This window comes from Hippoglossus hippoglossus, chromosome 12 (genome assembly GCF_009819705.1).
Source record: "Hippoglossus hippoglossus isolate fHipHip1 chromosome 12, fHipHip1.pri, whole genome shotgun sequence".
Lineage (NCBI taxonomy): Eukaryota > Metazoa > Chordata > Actinopteri > Pleuronectiformes > Pleuronectidae > Hippoglossus > Hippoglossus hippoglossus.
In genome coordinates this window covers 7731897-7753183 of record NC_047162.1, presented here as the reverse complement: position 1 = coordinate 7753183, position 21287 = coordinate 7731897, and the positions used below count along the sequence as shown (strand labels likewise).

At 44.1% G+C, this 21287-nt stretch overlaps 1 protein-coding gene across 5 annotated transcripts in view; it reads right to left on the bottom strand.

Annotated features, from left to right (window-relative positions):
* LOC117772148 (mucin-5AC) overlaps positions 1 to 15388 on the bottom strand; it is a 35284-nt gene extending 19896 nt beyond the window's left edge. Inside the window, exons 1-3 of one of the 5 annotated variants that reach the window (XM_034603095.1) lie at positions 14650 to 15387; positions 3660 to 7459; positions 812 to 886 (exon numbers count right to left, since the gene is read on the bottom strand). In XM_034603095.1, coding sequence (XP_034458986.1) covers positions 812 to 886; positions 3660 to 6613 — 3029 coding nt within the window. In that variant the 5' untranslated portion in view covers positions 6614 to 7459; positions 14650 to 15387. Of the gene's footprint in view, positions 1 to 811; positions 887 to 2922; positions 3589 to 3623; positions 7460 to 14649 lie in introns of those variants that run through there. The other 4 variants (XM_034603096.1, XM_034603094.1, XM_034603097.1 and 1 more) reach the window with 4 other exon arrangements.
* Between the last annotated feature and the right edge of the window lie 5899 nt (positions 15389 to 21287).

Genomic DNA, 21287 nt, shown 5'->3' with positions numbered 1-21287 from the left:
TACAAGATTTGCCTTCTTCTAATATCCTCACTTTTTTTTTTGTTGCAGTTTTGACATTTCCAACTGAGAGACAGGAATTTCAATTTCATAGCAAGCCACACTTTTTCTTTTTTGCTTTGCTTCACCCTCCTGTAAAGTGTGAAATCCTGTTTGTTAATTGACTGATTTCAATTCAAATCTCAGAGCGGAATGATTATGCAGTAACTGTGCGTGTGTGCGCGTTTGTGTGTGTGTGTGTGTGTGTATGTGTGTGTGTGTGTGTGTGTGTGTGTGTGACACTGTGTCATCTGTGCATCTGTGTGTAAAAGGAGAGATAGGGAGTGTAGAAAAATGAGAAGAGTCTAAGAGGGGAACACACACACGGGTGCACGATTTAAGTGTGTGTTACTGTTCACCTCGTTAAATTTGAGAGAGACAGCATGAGGGTGGGTGTGTGTGTGTGTGTGTGTGTGTGTGTGTGTGTGTGTGTGTGTGTGTGTGTGTGTGTGTGTGTGTGTGTGTGTGTGTGTGTGTGATAAGTCTCAATAAATCTCTCATAACTGCGTTCAGTGATCAAGCCTGCACTGGTGTGTGTTTGCGCAATGCGTGGCCATACACTCCAAAGTTGCTGCATCCGGCTGTGCTGTCACACAGAGCAGAACGACAATCCTACCAAGCCATAAAACTGAACTCCCCAAAACTGACGTGATGCAAAATGACAGCGCGATGCACATAATTCTGCAGCGAGACACGCACTGCACTCTCACTGCTCTCATGTAAAACAAGCAATAAATATGCAAACAGTTCACACAATGCATCCATCCCAAAGTACCTGTAGATGATGCAGGCACAGTCCCTGCAGGTCCCACAGTTCTCAATGTCCTGTCCGGTCCTGTAGGAATGTCTTCTGTTGAAAAGCACAGAGATGACATATCAGGGGTAAAAGAGTGATGTTGTGCGTGTGTGTGTGTGTGTGTGTGTGTGTGTGTGTGTGTGTGTGTGTGTGTGTGTGTGTGTGTGTGTGTTGTGTGTGAGCCCACAGAGACATATTTAGGTTATCCTCTCCCTCGTTGAACCAGAATTCCTGGCACACACACACACACACAGACACACACGCACTCATCCGCGGCAAATAAACCAATCTTCTCTCTGAAATCACCCCTGATAATTTTTTAATGAACGATACCCCTTCCAACCGGCTCGGCTGTTACGTAAAAGCCATGAGTCACCACATCACTTCAGGCATAAAATAAATGCTTATGAGGTAAAGGTTTGAGTCTGCACGCGTTACACGTCGTCCCATCGCTGTTTTCTTACACCGGAACACGCAAGATGTCAATTTATGAGACACAAGACGGTGGAGTCACCTGTTCAAATGTCGAAGAGGTATAGTGTTGGTATTAGTGTGAGCGTTAGTGTGATTTGGATTAAGCTGCTCAAATTTCAGTCAAGCCTTTCCATGGATTCATAGAAACACATCCATCCGAGTGTGTCGTTTTTTTCCATCCAGGAGTTTTTTCTTGTCCCCCACATCATGTACTATTTTGGTATGATGAGGCGGGAGAAATTACTAAGCAGCTTACAACGTAGGAAGCAGATTGATTAAAGACTTGATGAGAATGGTAAAGGGTTTACACTAAGAGGCGTGGAGCATCTGAATCCACCAACACGGTGACAGCCAAACGCTGATTTCTATCTACACCCGCCCTGCTGCTGCGTATACATGCACGGTGCACGAGAGGAGACCTGCTGCAAAGTAGGTGCAAGCAGCCTCTCAAAAGTCTCCCAGTGGTCTGACAAGACATAAATTCTTTATCATATCGAAAGTTGGGACTCGCATGACTGACATGAGACTTCATAAAAAATAACTACTGCATGCCATCTGTCTCACTTTCAGTTTCCTTTGCTCTTTCTCCCGGCTGTTTCGGCCACTTCCGTCTCTTCTCCCTTCTCATTTTTTTTTTTTTTTACCAAATTGTGTCCTGTCCACACGGCTTTGTCCCCACAGTATTTACAATGCTTACAATGCTGGGATAGGCTATAAATAGAGAAGCTGCATCACAACAACCTTGTATTTGTAATATTCACATGATGCAGGGACATTGTTACTGCCGGGTTGTGGATATTCCTATTTTTGGGGTAACAATAATTTGACTAAACATCGACCCACTTGTCTACTCTGTTCCAGGAAAGAGACAGTCTTCTAATGCAAAGCTACGGCTGCATTAACATGTCTGCCCCTAATTTGTTTTTGTGTGGGGAGAGACTGAATCTTACTCAAGAAATTAACTGTCTGGTAATAAAACAGCAGGCTTATAGGGCTACACGCTGACATTTACTTTCCAGGACTGGAAATACCAGGCGGTCATGATTTACGTACTCCCACTGTTTTGTTTTATCTATCTATCTATCTATCCATCTATCTATCCATCCATCCATCCTTCCATCCAACAGACCAACCTATTACCAGATGGTTTTCATTACCACGCTCGGCCCTGTTCTCAGAGGCCTCTGTTAGTCCTGGGTTTACAGGTCCATTCGCCTAAGGCTTCCAGTCATTTCACATTTGCAACCTCAAATATGGGGTTGCTACTTTTTATGGCCGAGGGCTTTCACACTACCTTTAAACTCAGGCAAACCCCTTTCAAAACCCCTGATTCAACCCGAGGCTGTGCAATATTTCACACTACTGTTAACACTACCTTTGAGCCACACCTTGGACGCGTGCGGTGCAAAGAACAATACTGTGATCCTGGGTCATCTTCGATGTGAAAATCTAAAATTGCACACTTGGGGTAAACTTTTAACCTTTCAAAAGTGAAGTAGAGTTAAATTAGCCCCTGGAATAGTCAAAGCGAAAGTCAACACTTTTGCAACGCACTCCAGAGCAGGGTTAGTCCTGAAATTTCAAATTAGAACCAGAATCACGCAATTAATTTTGTGCAGATTGAGGTTAATGGTCCTCACATCATGTCAGTGAAGAAGGCTCTTTCATTGTCCAATCAAAATGGTGTCACATGGTTACTTTGAATCTAAATTGTGTGCAGTGAGCCCTCCAGGACACAAACTTTGGGCTGTGATTTTTTTAAGTGTCACTGCTGAACTGCTTTGAAAGCTTCCCTGCATTCAACAACCCAACAGCCTGCTTTGGCTTATTTTGCATCTACTGATGCGTTTTAGTAGTAGAGCAGTGAGTTTGAAAACACATCAGAAACAAAATACCGAATGTTTTAGAATACCAAGGTGCACTGTTTTACAATTCTAGAATGTGTTAGTTAGTAATTCAGTGTTAGTTAAACAGTAGAAATACAGTGGTTGTACGTATTCTCCAGCACTTTGCAAGATATGACTATGTTTTTTTGCTGGAGCTGTCTTTGTCTCCACTGTGTCAGCAGAGTGACCTCATTCAGATGAATGAGTTTTTCATGCAGTATTGTTGTATGTAGAAACATGACCTTAATGTGATACAAACTAAGCTAGTATTTCTAGAGAGTTGGAGTTTAGGTAGCCCAGGTTTCATAAAAAGTGTAAAAAGCCTTTTGAGTCACATGTTTAACCTTCCAATCAAAGCTCAAATCATTGTTTACTAAAACAGATCTGTGATTTGGAGACAGCGTGCAGGCATCACCTTTTCATTCTTACAATGTTAACTGTCCTACCGAAATGAAATATTGCCTCACCCATCTCTCTCCGCTTCCTTCTTCTCAAGGTCTTGAATTACATCCAGCAGGACCTTAATGGTGTTCTGGCTGGTCTCCAGGACCCCCTCCAAGCTTTGGAGCTGGGTCTGCAAGTTACGAATATCATGCAGGGGTCCATTGGGACCCAGGAGCTTTTCTGTCACTCTGGACGGGTCCAGTTTGCACCTAGCCCCAGACACCAACCCTCCCAGAATTTCCTGGACCTGTCTTAGTGTGTCAGCTTGGGTGGCAGTCAGGGGCCCCGCTGTAGACTGCTCCCCAGAAGCACAGCAGCCCCTGGCTCCCGAGCAACCCTGCTGGTTTGGAGGGAGAGGGTGCTGGCTGTTGGGAGTGTTGGGCCTTACGTTGGCTCCTGAGCAGAGCATTTTGTGTAGGACCCCAAGCTGAGCCTGGGCTGAGCTGAGACAGCTGGGCTTAAAACAGGCCTTGGCAGGAGAGGATGAGGAGGACTGCTTCTCTCCCTTCATCGCAGCAACTGGCGGGGTTTGAGCTCTGTGCTTCAGAGAGCTGGCTCGCTCGCAGAGCTTGGGTGAGTCTGTACATTTTTTCTCCTCCTTTTTCTCCTTCCCACTGTCTTTATCTTTCACATTGGCCTTGCTGTCTGCCCTGAGCATGGGTGTTCGGATTCCAGGACCTGGTGGATCATTTCCCTTTTTACGAGGCGTGTAGGGTGGAGGTGGTGGGGGAGGAGGGGGAAGTCGAATGCCCCTTTTATCCTGAGCATTGTTGGGGGCCTGAGAGGGGGGGGTGTACGGTGGTGCAGCACGAAATGTGGAAGAGTACAGAGGAACAGCTTTAGTTGGTGTTGCACATGGTTGCGCATTTGGAAGAGTGGACGCGTACGTTTTTACAAGTGAAGGCGGAGAAGTGCACGATTTAAGGTTGGGGACGGGAGAGGAGTAGGGGGTTATGCCTGTGTTGACGGAGGAGGCATTTTGCAGAGCTTGACATGGTATATTGCAACGAGATACAGTTTGTATGAGAGTCGCATAAGAAGGGGATGTAGAATTTGGGTGAGGGGCATGGGGACCACCTGGATGTGTGGTAGTGTAATATGATATGGAGGTGCAAGACATAGCAGTTTGGGTTACAAATGTACAGGGTGTTAGATTAGTAGGGGTTGTTGTGTTTGATGACTTGAGTGGTGCTTGATGTGTTACGTTTGGAGGAGTGGTTAGTTGTCTGGTAGGGTCAAAGGGAGTTATGTTCGGGGTTGTAGTCGGGGTGGGGGTGGAACAGGTTAAGGGAGCATCTGATACCATTGGGACAGGAGATGTGCACTTTTGAGTGAGGCATGGTGGAGCAGGCGAGGAAGGACTGGAGCTTACATTAGCAGTGCTAGGGGTTGTTGGTGTTAACAGGACTGTATGATAGGGGTTTGGGTTTTGGATGATAGTCGGGGTTGAAGTGGAGCGAGGAATGCAAAGTGCTATGGGCAGAGATGGGGTCGTGCAAACTGGCTTGGCTGGAGAGGAGCATGGTGCCATGGCCTGGTGTTCAGGAGTCTGTGTTGGTGCACTTGTAGGTAGGGGAGAGGTAGAGTAAGGCACAGTAGTTATTTGGGTTTTGGGAGGGTCTTGAGTCACAGTTGGGGATACAGGACTCACAGATTGACTTTGCACTGAGCTGGGAGGAGGGGAAGCACAAGGGCTGCGAGTTTGTGTCTGGATAGCGGAGGGCTGATTATTTGCAGGAGAGTGACAGGGAGAGTCTGTTTGTATTTGAGTGGTACACAGCTCAACATTGGGAGGTAGGGCCAGACAAGTGTTACTAATTTGATTTTGGTTTGTGCATTGTTTGTCACTCAAAGATGGAGACTTATGCTGACTCTCAGTTTGACTTTGGGCGGTGGAATACTTCGATTTTTGAGGTGAGGGAGGGCTCTCAGTTTGAACTTGAGTGGTGCAGAGTTTGGTATTGGAAAGAGACGGAGATCGTCTAGGGCTTTCAGTCTGAGTAGGAATGGTGCAGTAGTGCACCTCCTTTCCAGGATCACTTGTTGTCCTATTAAGCCGCTTTCTCCTCCTGACCACTGACGGAGTGCTGCTTCCTTGCCGCTTGGGGCCATCGCGGAGGACCACAGAGGAACAGTGACATGGCTCAATGCTGTGAAGGACTGAAGGGGGACAGCTGTGCCTTGAGTTTTTAACCACACTAACAGCTGATTTAATGTCGATCCTGGAGGCTTTCGACCTCCGTTCCACAACAGTTCGATCACCAGGCCCAAGAGGACCGTTCAGGTCCCTGGACCCAGGCACATGGTTGTGCGTATGATACTCATCTTGAGAGTCATGTTCGTCATCCCCATCTACGCCAACCGAGTCCCCGAGGCTGTGGCTACGTGTGGTGGTGGAAGAGAGGGACTGTGGCTTTTTCAGGCATGGGGAGGTCTGGATGGCTGTGCTGGTGCTCGTACTGGGCTTGCGAGTCATTGGCAAGGTTAATGAGTTAGTCTGTGGTGGAGCCCAGCATCGGCGTGTAGGACCCGGCGTCAGTGGATGAGGAGGGGCCCTGGCTAAAAAAGCAGCCACCACTTCTATAGTACTTGCCATGTCCCCACGCACGGCCCCAACCACAGAGGTTTGGCCAGGTAGGCCACCGGTCCGTGGCCCATCCCTGTCGGTCCATGGCTGCGGGGATCTGCTGCTGTGTTTACGAAGAGGATGTGGGCTCGCACAGTCTGCGGCAGGTTTCGGATGGCTATTGTTTTCTCCTGTTCCACTGTTGCCGCTGCTGCTGCTGCCATCCTCCAGGTCCTTGAAGCGGACCTGGTGGGTACGGCTGCGACGCCGCTTCAGGCGGCTCTCAATATCCGGGGAGTCTCGATTGAGCAGTACTGAGCGCACAGTCATCGTCCCAGGCAGCTTGTCCGCCAAGGTGCTCTTGCCGTTGGTTTGGGCTCTAAGCAGGTGGTTTGGCTCTTTGCTCACCATTTCTCAACATCCACAGGCTCTGCAGGTTGTTTGATTTTGTGAAAACCTAGCTGTGGTAGTGCATCAACAAGGAAAGTGACCTCTCCTTTAATATATGTTTATTATAACATTGAGAGATCTGTACAATTGATTGACTGAGTTTCAGTTCCATCACGGAGCAGACTGGTAATACAGCTGTCTCTTAATAGGCCTGTATGCAGCTGCTCAGGTTATCTCCGATCTTTACACCAAACCTTATTTTGCAACTCAGATTGTCCTCGAGAAAGGATGGATATCCTTATTCACAGTTCACATTGTAGTAATATTAAGTAAAAAATGAGTATAGATCTTTGTGATAAATGATAACCCAAAGACCTGTATAGGCCTTTGCTCTTCAACTCATCCAAAAATAAATATATGCAGCATCAAATATTCATTCAAATCAGCACATGAGAAGTGTCCATAGTGTTCCATGTCCTCTGAAGCCGTGCACTTCTTATTCCCATTTTTCTTGAACTTTGCAGGGAGGTGAACTCTTGACTAGGCCAAAGAAGTTACTGGCAAATAAGCATGGAGACAAGGAACGCAACCTGTCCATCCTTTCTGTGTCCATCACATCAGCTTGTCTAATTGGTGGCCCTTCCTTGTCTTCTTGCTTTGTCTCTTGGGCCCTCAGGAGATTGGATGGCCAAAGTTTGTGATGGGGCTGCCTGATTCCCCATAGTGGCCTGTCTCTTGTACCTTTTTTTTTGTCCTCCTTCCCTTCCTTTAGATTTTATCACTTTCCTTCTGTTTCTTTCTTTCGGAAGTCTTCTGTCAGTGACTCATTCTATCATGACTGAAGACACAGTGAGCTCCTGAAGACGGCTGAAAGAAAGAAAGAAATAAAGAGGAGTAAGACACATATTTTGTTATAATAATATATATAATAAGATATAAGATATGCAGCTGTTATAAAGAGAGGGGTCAACACAGGTTTGACAACGAAGACATCAATTTGGGAAAGATTAATGAAAGGAAGGAGGTGTTGAAAGAAAAACAGCGAATAAGAAAAACAGTAGGTATATCATCAGCGACACAGAAATATCCATCCAAAACAAAAGCAAAGAGATTGTAATTAAAACCCATTCACTCTGGTTGAAGGCGATACTCAAGTTCTTTTCAAGTGGGTATTACCAACACTATTATTAAAAGTAGCTGTACTGTAGTAGCAGCAGAAGAAGCAGCACCGGTGGTTTTCAGTTTTATTCCCGCTCATGGACACACAGTGTGACTCGTATTTTATTCCTCATATGTGTGTGTCTCACTGAATTTCCTTTTCCTCCATGTTTAACAGTCTGCGGCCCTGTTATCAGTCCTTGATGATCTGCCATGATGACATCCATTCTGATTCATCTGGTCACTGTGTGACAGTCTGTCCGCATGCTGTAGTTAGTAGTATGTTCTCGTCACTCCGATTCTGCGCCCTGTTTTTGACAAACTATGGCCTTAATACGTATATATATCACTTCCATTTCCTGTCTGGCACGGACAGTCAGTCTGGCAGTCAGGCGTGATGCTGTCATTTGCCTTACACGATCTATGGATCTGTGCCTTGTTATCTCATTGTGATAGCCTCTGACACTGACAGGCTCAGGCTAATTCTGTGCGGGAGTGTGACTGGCCGTTACTCTGCTGCCCCCCCCCCCCCCCCCCCCCCCCCCCCCCCCTCTATTCAGTGGGAGGGGTAATTAGTGACTCCTTCACAGCTCCCAGGTTATTTAGGGAGAGAGAAACCCGAGGGGCTGCCACTTTTATTTACGTCCACTGTTTTCTCTGTTTCTCTCTCCAGCTCTGAAGAGGAGGATCTTTGTCACAACCGCACCCCACCGTCAACCCCCCCCCCCTCCCGTTCAAAACACGTTTATTAGGATTAATAACGATCAAAGTCACAGCAGACAGAGCCTTGAGGGTAAATATCAACTATACAGACTATATACTGTATTTAGATATATTAATGGATTTAGAAACGGACCACAGGATTCTTTCTTGTTTTACTTACTGCAAAGGTAATACAGACAAGCGGTTAAACTCTGATTCACACAGGCGACCTAATCACTGTGGCTAATAGTAGGTGCACATTCACTCAAGCTACACAGGCAAGCAAACAAAAGCAGAGGCTAATCTATAGGACATTATTGACCCGCTTCGAGCTACATTGTCCATTTGACCTTGATGGTGATTATCTTTCCTAATTGTCCCTGGATACAATCACGTTTCCACTCCTGATTTTTTTCTTCAAAAAGCACTTCATGAAACACTCTTGGATAGATTTCCCTCAGAGTTTCATCTACCCGCCGCAGCACCATAACCCTTAGTCATCCTCTGGGGTGTCATCCTGATCCTGCCTTCTTTCAATCTTTCTTCCATCTGGTCCCTGTGCCGTTTTCTTTCCATCCCTCATTTCTCTCTTCTTTCCCTCCTCCACTACCACCACTCCAATCTCCGTCGCTGCCTCTTTCGGAACGGAAACGCGAGGCAAGCCCCAGGAAGAATGTAAATGTCCGTGGCGGACTGACTTTAGTGATAGTGGTCAGCTGAGTATTTGAGTTTCCTTATTGGATGCTATTATTTGAAATAGTTTATATTTCATCATCAAGTGGCATTTACAGGCTATGTTGCCTTTGTCGCTTGATTTTTTACTTTTCAGATATAGTGACAAATCTAGCCACTTTGAGACAAACCTTTCACTACTTTCCATTGAAGAGGAAATGCCAGTACTGCACTATAAGTACGTGGCTGGGCTTTAATTCCCCCTGCAAGCACACTGCTCCACTCTCTATGCCTCTCATTCAATTGACCGCATGTACAGTGGCTGACGTAGACTTGGATGAGCTTCTTACTTTTTCTCTGAGCGATCATTTCACAAGTTAATATGGCTGGGATCACAGCACAGCCTTTAACTTATGTCTACAATGATTTTGGCAGACAGTGTTGTGGTTATAAAACCTGGATTTTAGCCGTGCAGAGCAGCAGCTCGGAAATGGCTTGGAAGTGACTGCAGGTTAACATGTAGTTTTAGTGAGCTGCGCTTCAGTCGCTATTTCATACTTCTTCTGTTGTTTGAGAACAGAAACAGAACTAGAATGACACTCAGTATAATAGCTGCTCCGAAAAAGTTTTTTAACTACGTCCTCAATGCCGCACATTGACCGTGCACTGTCCTGCTATGTACTTAGTTTTGACCTAGTCATGTTGTCTCCCATCCCCCTTCCTCCCTCTCGATCTTCAAACTACCCTCGCATCAAAATTTACGCTGACAGTTTAATGAATCCGGTCCCTCTTAATGCTGCATGGGCTCACTCCTGTGGGTGAGGCCAGCCCTTTCCTACATGTGACATTTTCATGTTGAGCTTTATTGGCAGACCAGAGATAAATCACCAGGCAGGAGGAGGAAGGTGTGCCACGGCATAATGTCAGCAAGGGTCATAACTCTTTACGGTTATTATTTAAGATTTACTACTGACTCCTTGCTAACTGCCTACCTCTCCGAGAAGACTTTACTGTGAATATAGGCTTCTGTCCTCCTTCCTGTGTGTGTGTGTCTTTTATGGTTGTGTACGTGTGTGTGTCATGATAATGCTAAGGTCACATCTGATCTCCCTGGACTAAGCCGTGCTGACTCTGAGAAACATATCTGATGCATTCAAAATTCAAGAAGCCAAGGCTCCGCTTGCGCAGATCTAATAATATTCTGTGCTTGAGTCTTTCAGGGATGCTGAAAATTGCATCCATGCCAATAACACACCTTTGGGTCTCACTGTGCTGAGGAGGTGGAAGGTGCCGTGGATTGAATTGTTATGTAAAGGCATGTCAGATCGGATCGTCTAGGCACGCTGAAATTTGTCAGACAGGGCTGAGATGAAGAGGAGGCACAGGGAGGAAGAGGAGGCAGACATACTCGGTTATATTTAGAGATGCTATGAGACACATAGCAAACTGAGAGGAGTAGGAATCTGAATAAGTAGGAGGGAGACGAGGCGGTTGGCGACAGACAGGCAGAGGTAGGGGGACGGGGAGCAAAGCAGGAGGGAACAACCCCTGGCAGCAGAGGAAATGTCACGGTTAGGGTTCAGTGAAGTGGTAAATCAGGAGCATCAGCGTGTCAGGGCATTTAAGGGGGAACTGGAGAGGAACTAAGCAAAGCTATATGATCAGTTATTGGTCCTATGAGCACAAGGGAAGGTAAGAGTTATACCTGCATGTTGTCAGAGGAATTTAGTCATCTAACAGAACAGATGCAAAGTGCATAAGCCTTTGTGGTGTTTCCTTTCGTGTCCAAAGAGATCTTGAATTCAAGTGAGAGTTGCCTGTAGATGAAAACCTTGTTAGGTAAGCACCATGTGCAGCACAGCAACGTCTCAAACAAGGGGGTGGTTTGTTTTTATTTGGTACAATAAAATGAACAAGCACATTAAAAAAAATCCAGATGTAAGCCCATAAATGACTTTATGGGCACATATATTTGTATGTAAACACATTCATATGCATACACAGGCAAAGCAAAGCAGAAGCCAAATACAATCTAAAATGATGCTAATTGTAAGAGAAGTACGTAAAGTAACTAAAGGCATCATCTTCTTTGGTCTGGGATTTGATCTTGAGGAGAAAAGAAAAATCTCCATTGTAAGAGCTTGTTACTGATGTCGCTGCCTCTGGCTAATGAAAACTTAAGCCTGATCATGCTTAACAGCAAATGAAATTACACAAACAAACACAAATTAAATTATGATTCTTAATTCATTATACATCCTAGGCAACGCAGGGGGAACGCAACCATTGTTATTCATGTCAGATGCTTGTGTAATAGCAGCAAGATGCAAATGCTAGTTTGTTTGTTTATGACTATGTACAGGCATCCAATTTGGCCAGTTACAGTCAGCCATCACAGCAATAACCATATTTCACCAGGCACTGGCTGCAGCAGAAGTTTTACATAATCAACCTCCACAAAAGGAGTGCTCACAAGTCTCTGGGGATTTTTTTTTCTTGTCATCAAAATAAAGCCATCACCCAAGAGGTAGCCACCATCGCTGAGCAACGAAGCATATGAAATATGGAAGTGCTATGAAGCAGCCTTTACATGTGACAAAATAAACGTATGCAGGGGACATCGCTTCAAGAAAAGTGAACAGCAAAGCAAAGACTTTCAGTTGCTGCTCTTTCTCATCACTTGCAAATCTACCCCCACCCTAAAAGGACCCCAGGTACTCCTAGGTACGATGTAGCTTACACGCACAGGGCAGAGCATTCATAGTTGTGTTAGGTGTGTTTCTGTGTGAGTCATGCTGAAATTACACCGCCGAAAAAAGAACAGCAATGAAGAAAAGAAAGAAGTCATCCGTGTTCGTTCTTTCAACTCAATTCAAAAATGGCGTCTGCTACGGCGTAGCTTCCACGCACAAGCATGAATTGGCCTTAAGTGTTTATCCTCATAGATTCAGCCACTAACAATTCAATGTTTTATCACCATGAATATTTTGCTGCAGAACTTTCAAGAGATACTAAGGCTCTCTCACCTTATGTAACAGCGCAGGATGCAAATAATTCAAGGTTAAACATCACTTTCACTGTCACACAAGTACACAAACATTAGCTTGCCGAGTCACTGGAATGCTCATTACTAAAGGGGACAGTGCGGCCACCCGACTTGCTCCCGTTTCCTTGAAGGATGGCCGGATTACTTCTAACTTTTGGAGTGAGAGTGCCAGAAGTGATTTGTTCCATCTGTCCTCTTTTGACCAAAATCCTCTGCCTAATATGAAATCCCTATATGCAGGCCAATGGATTGCGATAAGCATACTTAGCCAACTGTGAGCAAATTCGAGGATGTTTGGGTGTCTGTGAAAGGAAGCCAAAGTAAACGTTGTTTTCTTCCTTGCACTGGTTCTGCAGCTCTAATTGTCTTGTTTCTGTGGCTGGTTGGTTCTTTTGTGCTCCAGCTCTCCTCTTCTCTCTGCCACAGAGGTTAAATGCTCCAACTACTCTGTGGGAATTATCAGCTACCAAACAGAACAGGTGGCATGACTGACATGTCAAGAAAAGAGCATGCTACATGTACCGTATTTACATAGTGCCTGGTTCCTGCCCTGGGGGTTACTTTCTGTCAGGCTGTCATGCTGCAATATTCTTGTCTAAAACATAGACATTATACAAAGGTAGATGACACATTTCCACTTTTTCCCACTATCCAGAAAGGATGTCAAAATATCCCAGATATCATTGGGAGCCAGAGTCTGCGCAGTAGCCCCCCCCCCCCCCCGCTGACGTTAAACAAACGTCAGCGTGATTAGAACAACCTAAAATGACAAACCATCCTTGGGAGAGATTTATTTGACTGTACTTTGACTTAGGACCATGTCCTATCCACCAACATGGAGGAGGCGGAAATTATGACCTATACTGCAACCAGCCATCAGGTGGCGATCAACAGGCTTTGGCTTCACAGGCCCACTGAGAGAGTGTTGTGCTTCGAGTGTAGCTCCGAAATTAGTTTTAAAAACACACATCACCCCACATAAAGTGAGGCTCCGACACCGACAGGAGCACCAATGAGATGTGATAGATCTATATTGTCACTGTGCATGGCAGCTAGCAGCAGCCTGGACAGAAAGACAAAGTCCTCTCCAAGAAATGTGTAAGTCCTTTTTGAGCGGGTTTACTCATATTTAAAAAGAAAACTGCACATATGTGCTAATGTTGGTGTAAAAAGCTAATTGCGTTTTACCCATGATGCCAAATCACTGTCAGTCCGGCGACACCTGGCCCGCGGAAAGACAGATTATCAGAGCGTGGAAAACGGAAATTAAAGTAAAGGAATAAGACAGGAGTTTATTCACTTCTGCGAGGTGAAGACAGAAAATTAAGTGGTGGAGACAGACGACAGACTTATAAGCAACGTGAGAAAACGATTAAGAGGAAGCTGGGAGACGGAGATAGCTGACCCCTTAAAAGACACGCTGATAAGATAAGATAAAAGGGAAAGATACTGAAGCGCAGAGCAGAGGGAGTGAGAGAACAAGTGAAAAGAGTTTGTGCAACGACAGACAGGATTAACAGCGCAGGGTTTCTTCACACAGCAAATGTCCGTGCACTAATGTGCACCTGTGCATGCATGTGTATGTGATGACGTGCATGCATGGGAGAGTGCATGTGCAATTACATTTGTATCATGCATGTCGGTTACACACTTAGTTGGAGATGAGTTAACTGAGAAACATTAGGAATGTGCAGACCACAACAGTTTTATTGCTCCTAAATGTATTACAATTGCATAAAAGCATATGTGTACATAATATTATTATAGTTTGTGAAAGTGAAACACAATAACGATTTCACACACCACTTAGAATCTGCAAAGTTAAACGGTCATGTAGCCAGAATAGTATGCAATGAACCTTTCTTGCAGGCACACACGCACGCACACACACACACAGATCCATACAAATGGAATTCCCTCACTCAGTGCCTCCACCTCCTCCTCCACAAACTTTCGGTGTATACCCCCCCTCACCACACGCATGCACACACACACACACACACACACACGCACATGCTCGTGACAAATATGCATTGAAAGCACGCGGCTGGAATCTGCAAAGCTACATCACTGACAGACGAATCTAAGCTCCTCACTCTTAAAAGCTTCTCATAAAGCTGCACAATCTTGGAAAATAACTCCCACACCTGCAGTAAAGCAAATCCCAGTTCCCAAACACACACACGCACATACACACATAGACACACACACACACACTTATTTTTATATCTATACAGTCCCATTTCACAAACACAGACACACTATGAGCACATCAACACACCTCTATTGATAAATATGTGCACACACACACAGACAGCTGCCACAAAACGTAAACAAAATGTATGCATGCACGTGTGTGCACGCATGCAAGGACACACACTGCCTCTCTCCTCGTTGTACGATTCAGCAAAATGTAAAAAGCAGCCAAAACAAAACATTAAGTAGAAGCTGCTGAACTGCACAAAATCAAAACACATACTTGTAAGATGCTTTCAAATCAGCTCTGAGCTCTCTCACTTGGTTATCTCTATGGTGATGCTGAGAGGAGACTGATGGGGAGATTGCTGTACTATCTTCCATCAGGACACAGAACTGAGTCACACATACCACATCTCTCTCTCTTCCTGTTTCCTCTCTGTGTTGTCTCTTTCTCCCACAAACGCTCGCTCCTCTTCTTCGCTGCTCTTTCACATCTCTTCCTCCCATTATTCCATCCCTCTGACGTTCACGTTTGCTCTTATTCCCACCTCTCTGTCACTGCTGCTCGGTGAGCTTTGCACCGTTTCCTCTCCTCTGTGTGGAGTCCATCTGGTCCTCTCTGGTCTCCCCCTTCCTCTCCTCCTCACCCCTTCCTCTTCTCCTCTCCTCTCTGGTTGTGTCTGTTTTTTTTTTTCTCTCTCTCCTATCTCGCCCTCCTCCTCTTCCGTGGATTCATGCCTTTCACGTGGGAACCTTTTTATCCATCCCTCAGAGCTCTGCGCTCCGCTGTGCCTACCTATAGCTGTCTGAGCGTTTGTGCTGTGAGTGGAAGTGAATGGACAGGAGGGGGAGCAAGGAGACAAGAGTGAGCAAACAGGCAGTTATCCTCTCAGATGCTCCTCTCAGTTCTCCCTGTCTTGTTCCTCGTCCCTCTCTCCTCCTCTCTCTCTGCGTCTCTCCATCATGACCTCCCCTCCGTGTCGCCATGCAAGCCCCTGTATCCTTGTAAGCAAAGGGTGGGAGGGATGGAAAGGGGGGATTGGGGGAAGAGGGGGTGTGAGATGGAGAGTAGGAGGCAGAGGGAGGAGGAGCCAGTGAGTCGGTCTAATTAAAAAGCAGAGTATGTACAGCTGCAGAGAGCAAAGAGGGAGACGGCGAGAGGAGGAGAGGGGAGGAGAGGGGAGGAGAGAGGGGAGCAGAATGATCCAGGGGGCGGAACCGAGAGGGAGCAGTGAGTTGGGGGGCACGAGGTGGTTTAAGGGGGGTGTTAGAGCCTGCTAGTAGTGTGAGGTGGGAAAAAAGGAAAGGACACCAAGGTCAGCTGGAGAGGAATGCAGAAAGGTCATGCATGGAGAGAGGGAGGAAGAGAGGGGAGGAAGAAGGAGGGAGAAGGAGATAGGAACAGACAGGTGGAATTATTCTTCAGATATCTCCCATATGAGCGGGGGGGCAGAGCCGGGTAACCGTGACCAGCACCATAATAGAGACACATGGACAATGGCCCTCTGAAGCAGAGGCGGATCCACAGCCAGCGAAGGTTAAACCACTCCAGTGTTTTCAAGCCTCTCTTGATTAACATGAGTAAGTGTTGTGCATGCAAATTAATGGGCGAACAAATCATCGGAATTATGTTTTATATGTATGATGACAAGAATAAATTGAAATGTTTTCCTTTTTTTTTTTTTATTATTGTAGTTGCACATCTACCCCCATCATCACCGCACTGGCTGCTGTCACCTGAGGCTGAATAGTAGAAAACCACAATACAGCGGAGATGGAGAGATAAAGTCTACACCGAGATGCCTTCAGGGCTGAGACATCTCATTCCATTTTATCAGCTCTGATCAGTTATCTTGTCCTATCGCCCCTCTCTCTCTCTCTCTCTCTCTATAAGACTTGCATTCAAATCTCACTGAATCTGTTTTTCTTACATCTCTCAGATCGTATACACTCTTAGACCCAGTTTCTAGGAATCGTCTTTTCAGTGGATTTCAGCTACAGTTTCATGGAAAGAGCACAATTACCTCCACAGGATAGGAGCTGAATGAGACAGGTCCTCAGCTGCCGTAATGGAATATAATGTAGTCATGGAAGAGATGGAATATGCATTCGAACATGGAGTCAAGCCTTTAAGCTATTAATAAGTATTCCAGTACATGCACAACTTTGTATTAACACTCTGTAGCCACTTTTTTAAAATCTAATGCAACTCACTTCAATAGTTTTGCCATAAATTCTTCATTTACAAAGTGAATATTGCTTTTTTTTTTACATTGTTGTTAATGTTAAATCAATTCTATTTTATAATTGAGATCATAGTTAAATGATGTATTGGAATACATTATATTGAGATCCGTTTCAAATATTTTGTCCTACGTATTTATATGCAATAGAGGCGGCTTAATAAAAGTCAGATTTGATAAAAGATCCATGGTATTAGATTTATGATTGCAATTAATAATTATCTTTATTATCAATCAATCAACAATTTTTAAGATGAATCGTTTATTCTTTAAAAAACTCATTAAAGACATTTTTCTGAGATTTATTCGAATCATCAGACCTCTTAAATATTAGGTTCACACTGACGAAGCAAATAAGCAAGTCTTCTCTTACATGAGTATTTTTACATGTGCCACTGTATTCAGTGATGAAAACATATCCTCAGAGGGACCTTCACTGCCCCCACATGTGCACAGATACTAGTTTCCTTCATATCCATTAACAGTTTTGTGCAATGTTGTTGGATCCTTACTGTAATTATCTCAGGGGTCTGAAAGTGCATCTTGTTGAATGTTCACCAGCTTGTCTCCTGTCTGCTCAGCTCCAGAAAGCAGACGTGCAAAGTGATTAACTAGCTGGTGGAGGTTGTGGAGCATTTAACAGCTTCAGGGCCAATTTTGTCTCTCAGGAGTTGGTAGAGAACAAAACCAAAGCAAAAAGAAGAGTGAATCTTGGATTTATATTCTTCAAGGTGGCAAGACTACAAATGAACGATGAGTAAGTAATTGTTTGATAATTAAGTTCACAATATCAAATTAAAAGGTTGTACTCCAATGGTGTGCCCGCAACATTTTCAATTAATGAAAGAACATTGTGGTTTTGGTGCAAAATCGCCGACAGAAATCTCGTCTAAGAATAGTATTTTTTATTCTTAAAGTTAACTACTTTGAAACTTACATTATTATATTTTCTCTCCATCTAACTCAGAAACAGGCCCCAGGTTCTGCATCGGCAGTCGCATTGATGCAGTGACGCTGCGGTTGCAGGGATGTTCAGGGTCATGTGCTGCACTGAGAGCTTTGCTGTACACGACTGCGGCGACGTTGACGAGTTGAGAGACCAGCGCTGTTGGAATCCGTGCATGTTTGTGTCTGCTGGAGACTGTCAGCACGGCGATGCGGCAGATGGAGCAGTGGAGGAAAATGAAAGGAGGACAGACTCCAAACAGGCAGCGCAGTCTGCCGGCTACAGAGAGGACCTTGAGTTTACAGACGACAAAGAGCTTCTGCTGGCAGTGTTTACAGGTGGCGTTTAGTTTATTGCACATTATATTTTGACGACGTGCGAAACTCATCACCATCTAAACCGTCCCTCTGGTGATTACAGTGGAGTTATGTGAGGGTCAAGGTATCTTGAGAGAGCTGAAAAGCGGTCCTTTTTAGTTTTAGAGACTCGTGGGCACAGACACAGCAGCTGTGCGCACACCGCTTTGTGGAACGACACAGAAATGAGAATACTAATAGGCCATAATAGACACACACTGCTGATGCTGATGTATTTGCCAGGCAGAATTCAAAAACTGCTTACTGTAATGACCCTTTAAAGAATATTAGGTTTTTTATAACAGTGTTGGAAATAAATCCACTGTATTTACTGATATAATGAATATGCTGAATACGACGCTGATGGCATCGTCATTAAAACAGCAACATCACTGGAGTCAGTGTTTGTGTACATTTGGGCTGTGGAAGATACTAACATGGATAATATGTGTTAATATGTAACCATGCTAGCAACATGGGTGTAGGGATGCTAACTCCAGTTTGTCAGTCCACTACTTTAAGTCCATATTTAATCACCTAAAGCATTATTAGATTGATCACCCTGAAATGTGCAGACATTCATAGTCTCCAGAGGATTTCTGTGATCACCTGACAATTTCTCTAGTGCCACCATGAGGCTGACGATGAGGGTTTTGATTGAAATGTTTTGGCAGCTATTGAAATTGGTAAATTTGGTAAACACACTAATGTCCCCCTCCGGAAGATTTGAAAAACTGACGCAATTTCCATCAGCCTCAGTTGTAATTGCTAATTACGAATTAGCAAATGTTAAACCAATACGGTGACCAGTCAAACAAACATAATTTTATGTAGCACCTTTCAAACAAATCAAATGCAACCCAAAGTGCTTCACAGGTGATTGACAAAACATAGGATCAATTTACTAAGAATGTGCGCAAACATTCAGATTTAGAGACAAATGCATATAGCAGAGAAGACATCAATAAAAATACACATAATAGATATCTAAAAGTAAAATAAAAATACAAATAACTACATAAAATAAATTAAACTAAGATAGTAAAAGGTCAAATAATAATGAGCAACACCAAAAGATAAATAATAATGCTAACAAATAAAAATAACTAACTAAACTAGGTTAGTAACCAACTAAATTACCTAAACTAACCTACAGTAATTAAATGAACCATGGACATGCTGTCATAGTCAACGTGAACATGTTGGCACCACTGTTCCAAGTAGAGTCTCCCCATGTTGATAGCATGGCTGTGCAATAATTATCCTATGGATCAACAACATGTCCTAGTAAATGTGTGTATCTCTTTTTCTCTGTTTCTGGCTTTGTGTTGTCCACATACTGTAACTCTGTCACCGTCCTCTCACAAACTGTAATCACCGCTGTAATCTGAAGGCTCTCTGCATACAGCCCATCAGATCATGTGCCCGCACAGTAACCGGGAGAACACCACCGAGTTTCACCGGCTCTCATTAATCAGCCACCATGTCTGGTGAATTTTAAGCAGATCCTTTAATGTACACTCCGATCATGTGATCAATCATAGCCTGAAACAAGGTTGTAGCAGAGTGGACGTGTCTAATGCTGAGATCCACCGTGGTCATTACCTGAAAAGGATTTCTTTTTGTTATTTTTTTGCTATCTCGCTTTCAACCATGATGGATGAACGAGGTGGGCAGTCATTTGCCGGACCTGAGCGTAGCTGGCATCTCCCTCTCTGATCTGAGCCGGGCCCGGGACATTGTCAAAGATTATAAGTTGCTTTGATGGATGAGGGAACTTTTGCCGCTTTGTTTCTCGACCCAGCGGTGACTTTCTGTGTCTGCCCTCTTGTCTAGAAACAAGGCTGGGGGTCAGGAGAGAAACGCTGCCTGGCAACATAATAAATGGCTGAGAAGATGGGCTGTGAAGGTAGAGAGGTTTGTGGCCGCTGCAGTGCACCAGAAGGCACTCACGGTACTTTGCATCAATCCTTAATGCTTGATCTGCCTGTCTACTTCAAGTAAGTTTGACAAAGTGATTTACAGAAAATGTTTAGAGCTTCTAAACCAGTTGTATTTGAATCAGCATGAAGATGTGACAGTTCTAATTCTGTCGCCTGTAAATAAACCTGCCTCTGGACATGCGGCATTGTGGTAGCTCTCTCCACTAGGTGGCGATGTTGCTCTTGAAGTGTTGCATGACAAAACACTCCAAAAAAAAGATTCAGCAAAGAAAAGAAAATCTGTTTCCACTTAAAATGTTGTGCTCATTTGTCCCTGAGTGATTTAAGGTTCACTGAATTGATAATTGTTAATAAGTTTCAGGGTCAATTAGGTGTACACGCCTCATGACGAGCACTGTATTTGCATGAGAGTGTAGCGTGTGCATCCTCCAGAGTCTCCCTTTGCTCTCGGCTACATGAGTGAAATGCAGCACCGAGTCCGTGCACTGATGTCTTCAAGTGAAGCCACAGAAATAAATGAATCATCGGCCACAGGGCTCATCTAATACAGATGCAGACACTGAAGTCTAAAACACATTCTCAATCTAATTTTAATTTTAGAAAAATAGTTAAATAATAACACTGAGGTTTTCCCATGTTCTGCAGGTATATGCTGCCGATAAGGTGATGAGGAAGCAACCATGTAAAATCCTGATCTGCTCTGGTCCATTTCATTTGATGTTTTTAAGGCACACATCAAACGGTGCTCTGCAGCCTATATACAGCCTGGCAAAGATTAAAAAGGTAGAGCCTTGCTGATATTCTCCAGAGTTAACTGAGTTAAACCCCAACCTAAGCATACCCTGATTACAATATACAGCTATAATATCCATATTGTAAACATGGCTGGTAATGATACAACAGATGGATGCTAAATTATTTGGCTTTAGAACAGACACGCACCCGAACAGCAGGTCGCCAAAAAAAACGTTTTGCATGTCCATCTCTGGGCTACAAATGTGAAATCTTAAATATATTAAATATTTTTCATTTATTTACTATTTTTCAAAAGAGGTTACAGTGTTATATTTGTAACGGTTGTCACAAATGCTTTATTATCTATGAGGAAAGATTGAAATCATTAAAATACATTATAATCTGTTTGTAATCCCGTGTGATGACAATTTCTTTTTGCAGAGTTACGTTCAGGAACATCACGAAGAGGATTTGATTTAAAGGGCAACAGTTTTAGTAGACATGTTTATCTGATTGATTATAGTGATGATTAAAACCTAATGGTCATGAAATCATTCAAAATGACTGTCTGGTGCCATGAAGATGTTATTTGCTACAAATGAGCAAAGAAGATAAAACGCATGATAATGCACAGGAAGGAATGGATGTGTCAAGTGCATAAAATAATACCAAGGTGACCTTCTTCTGCTGAAATT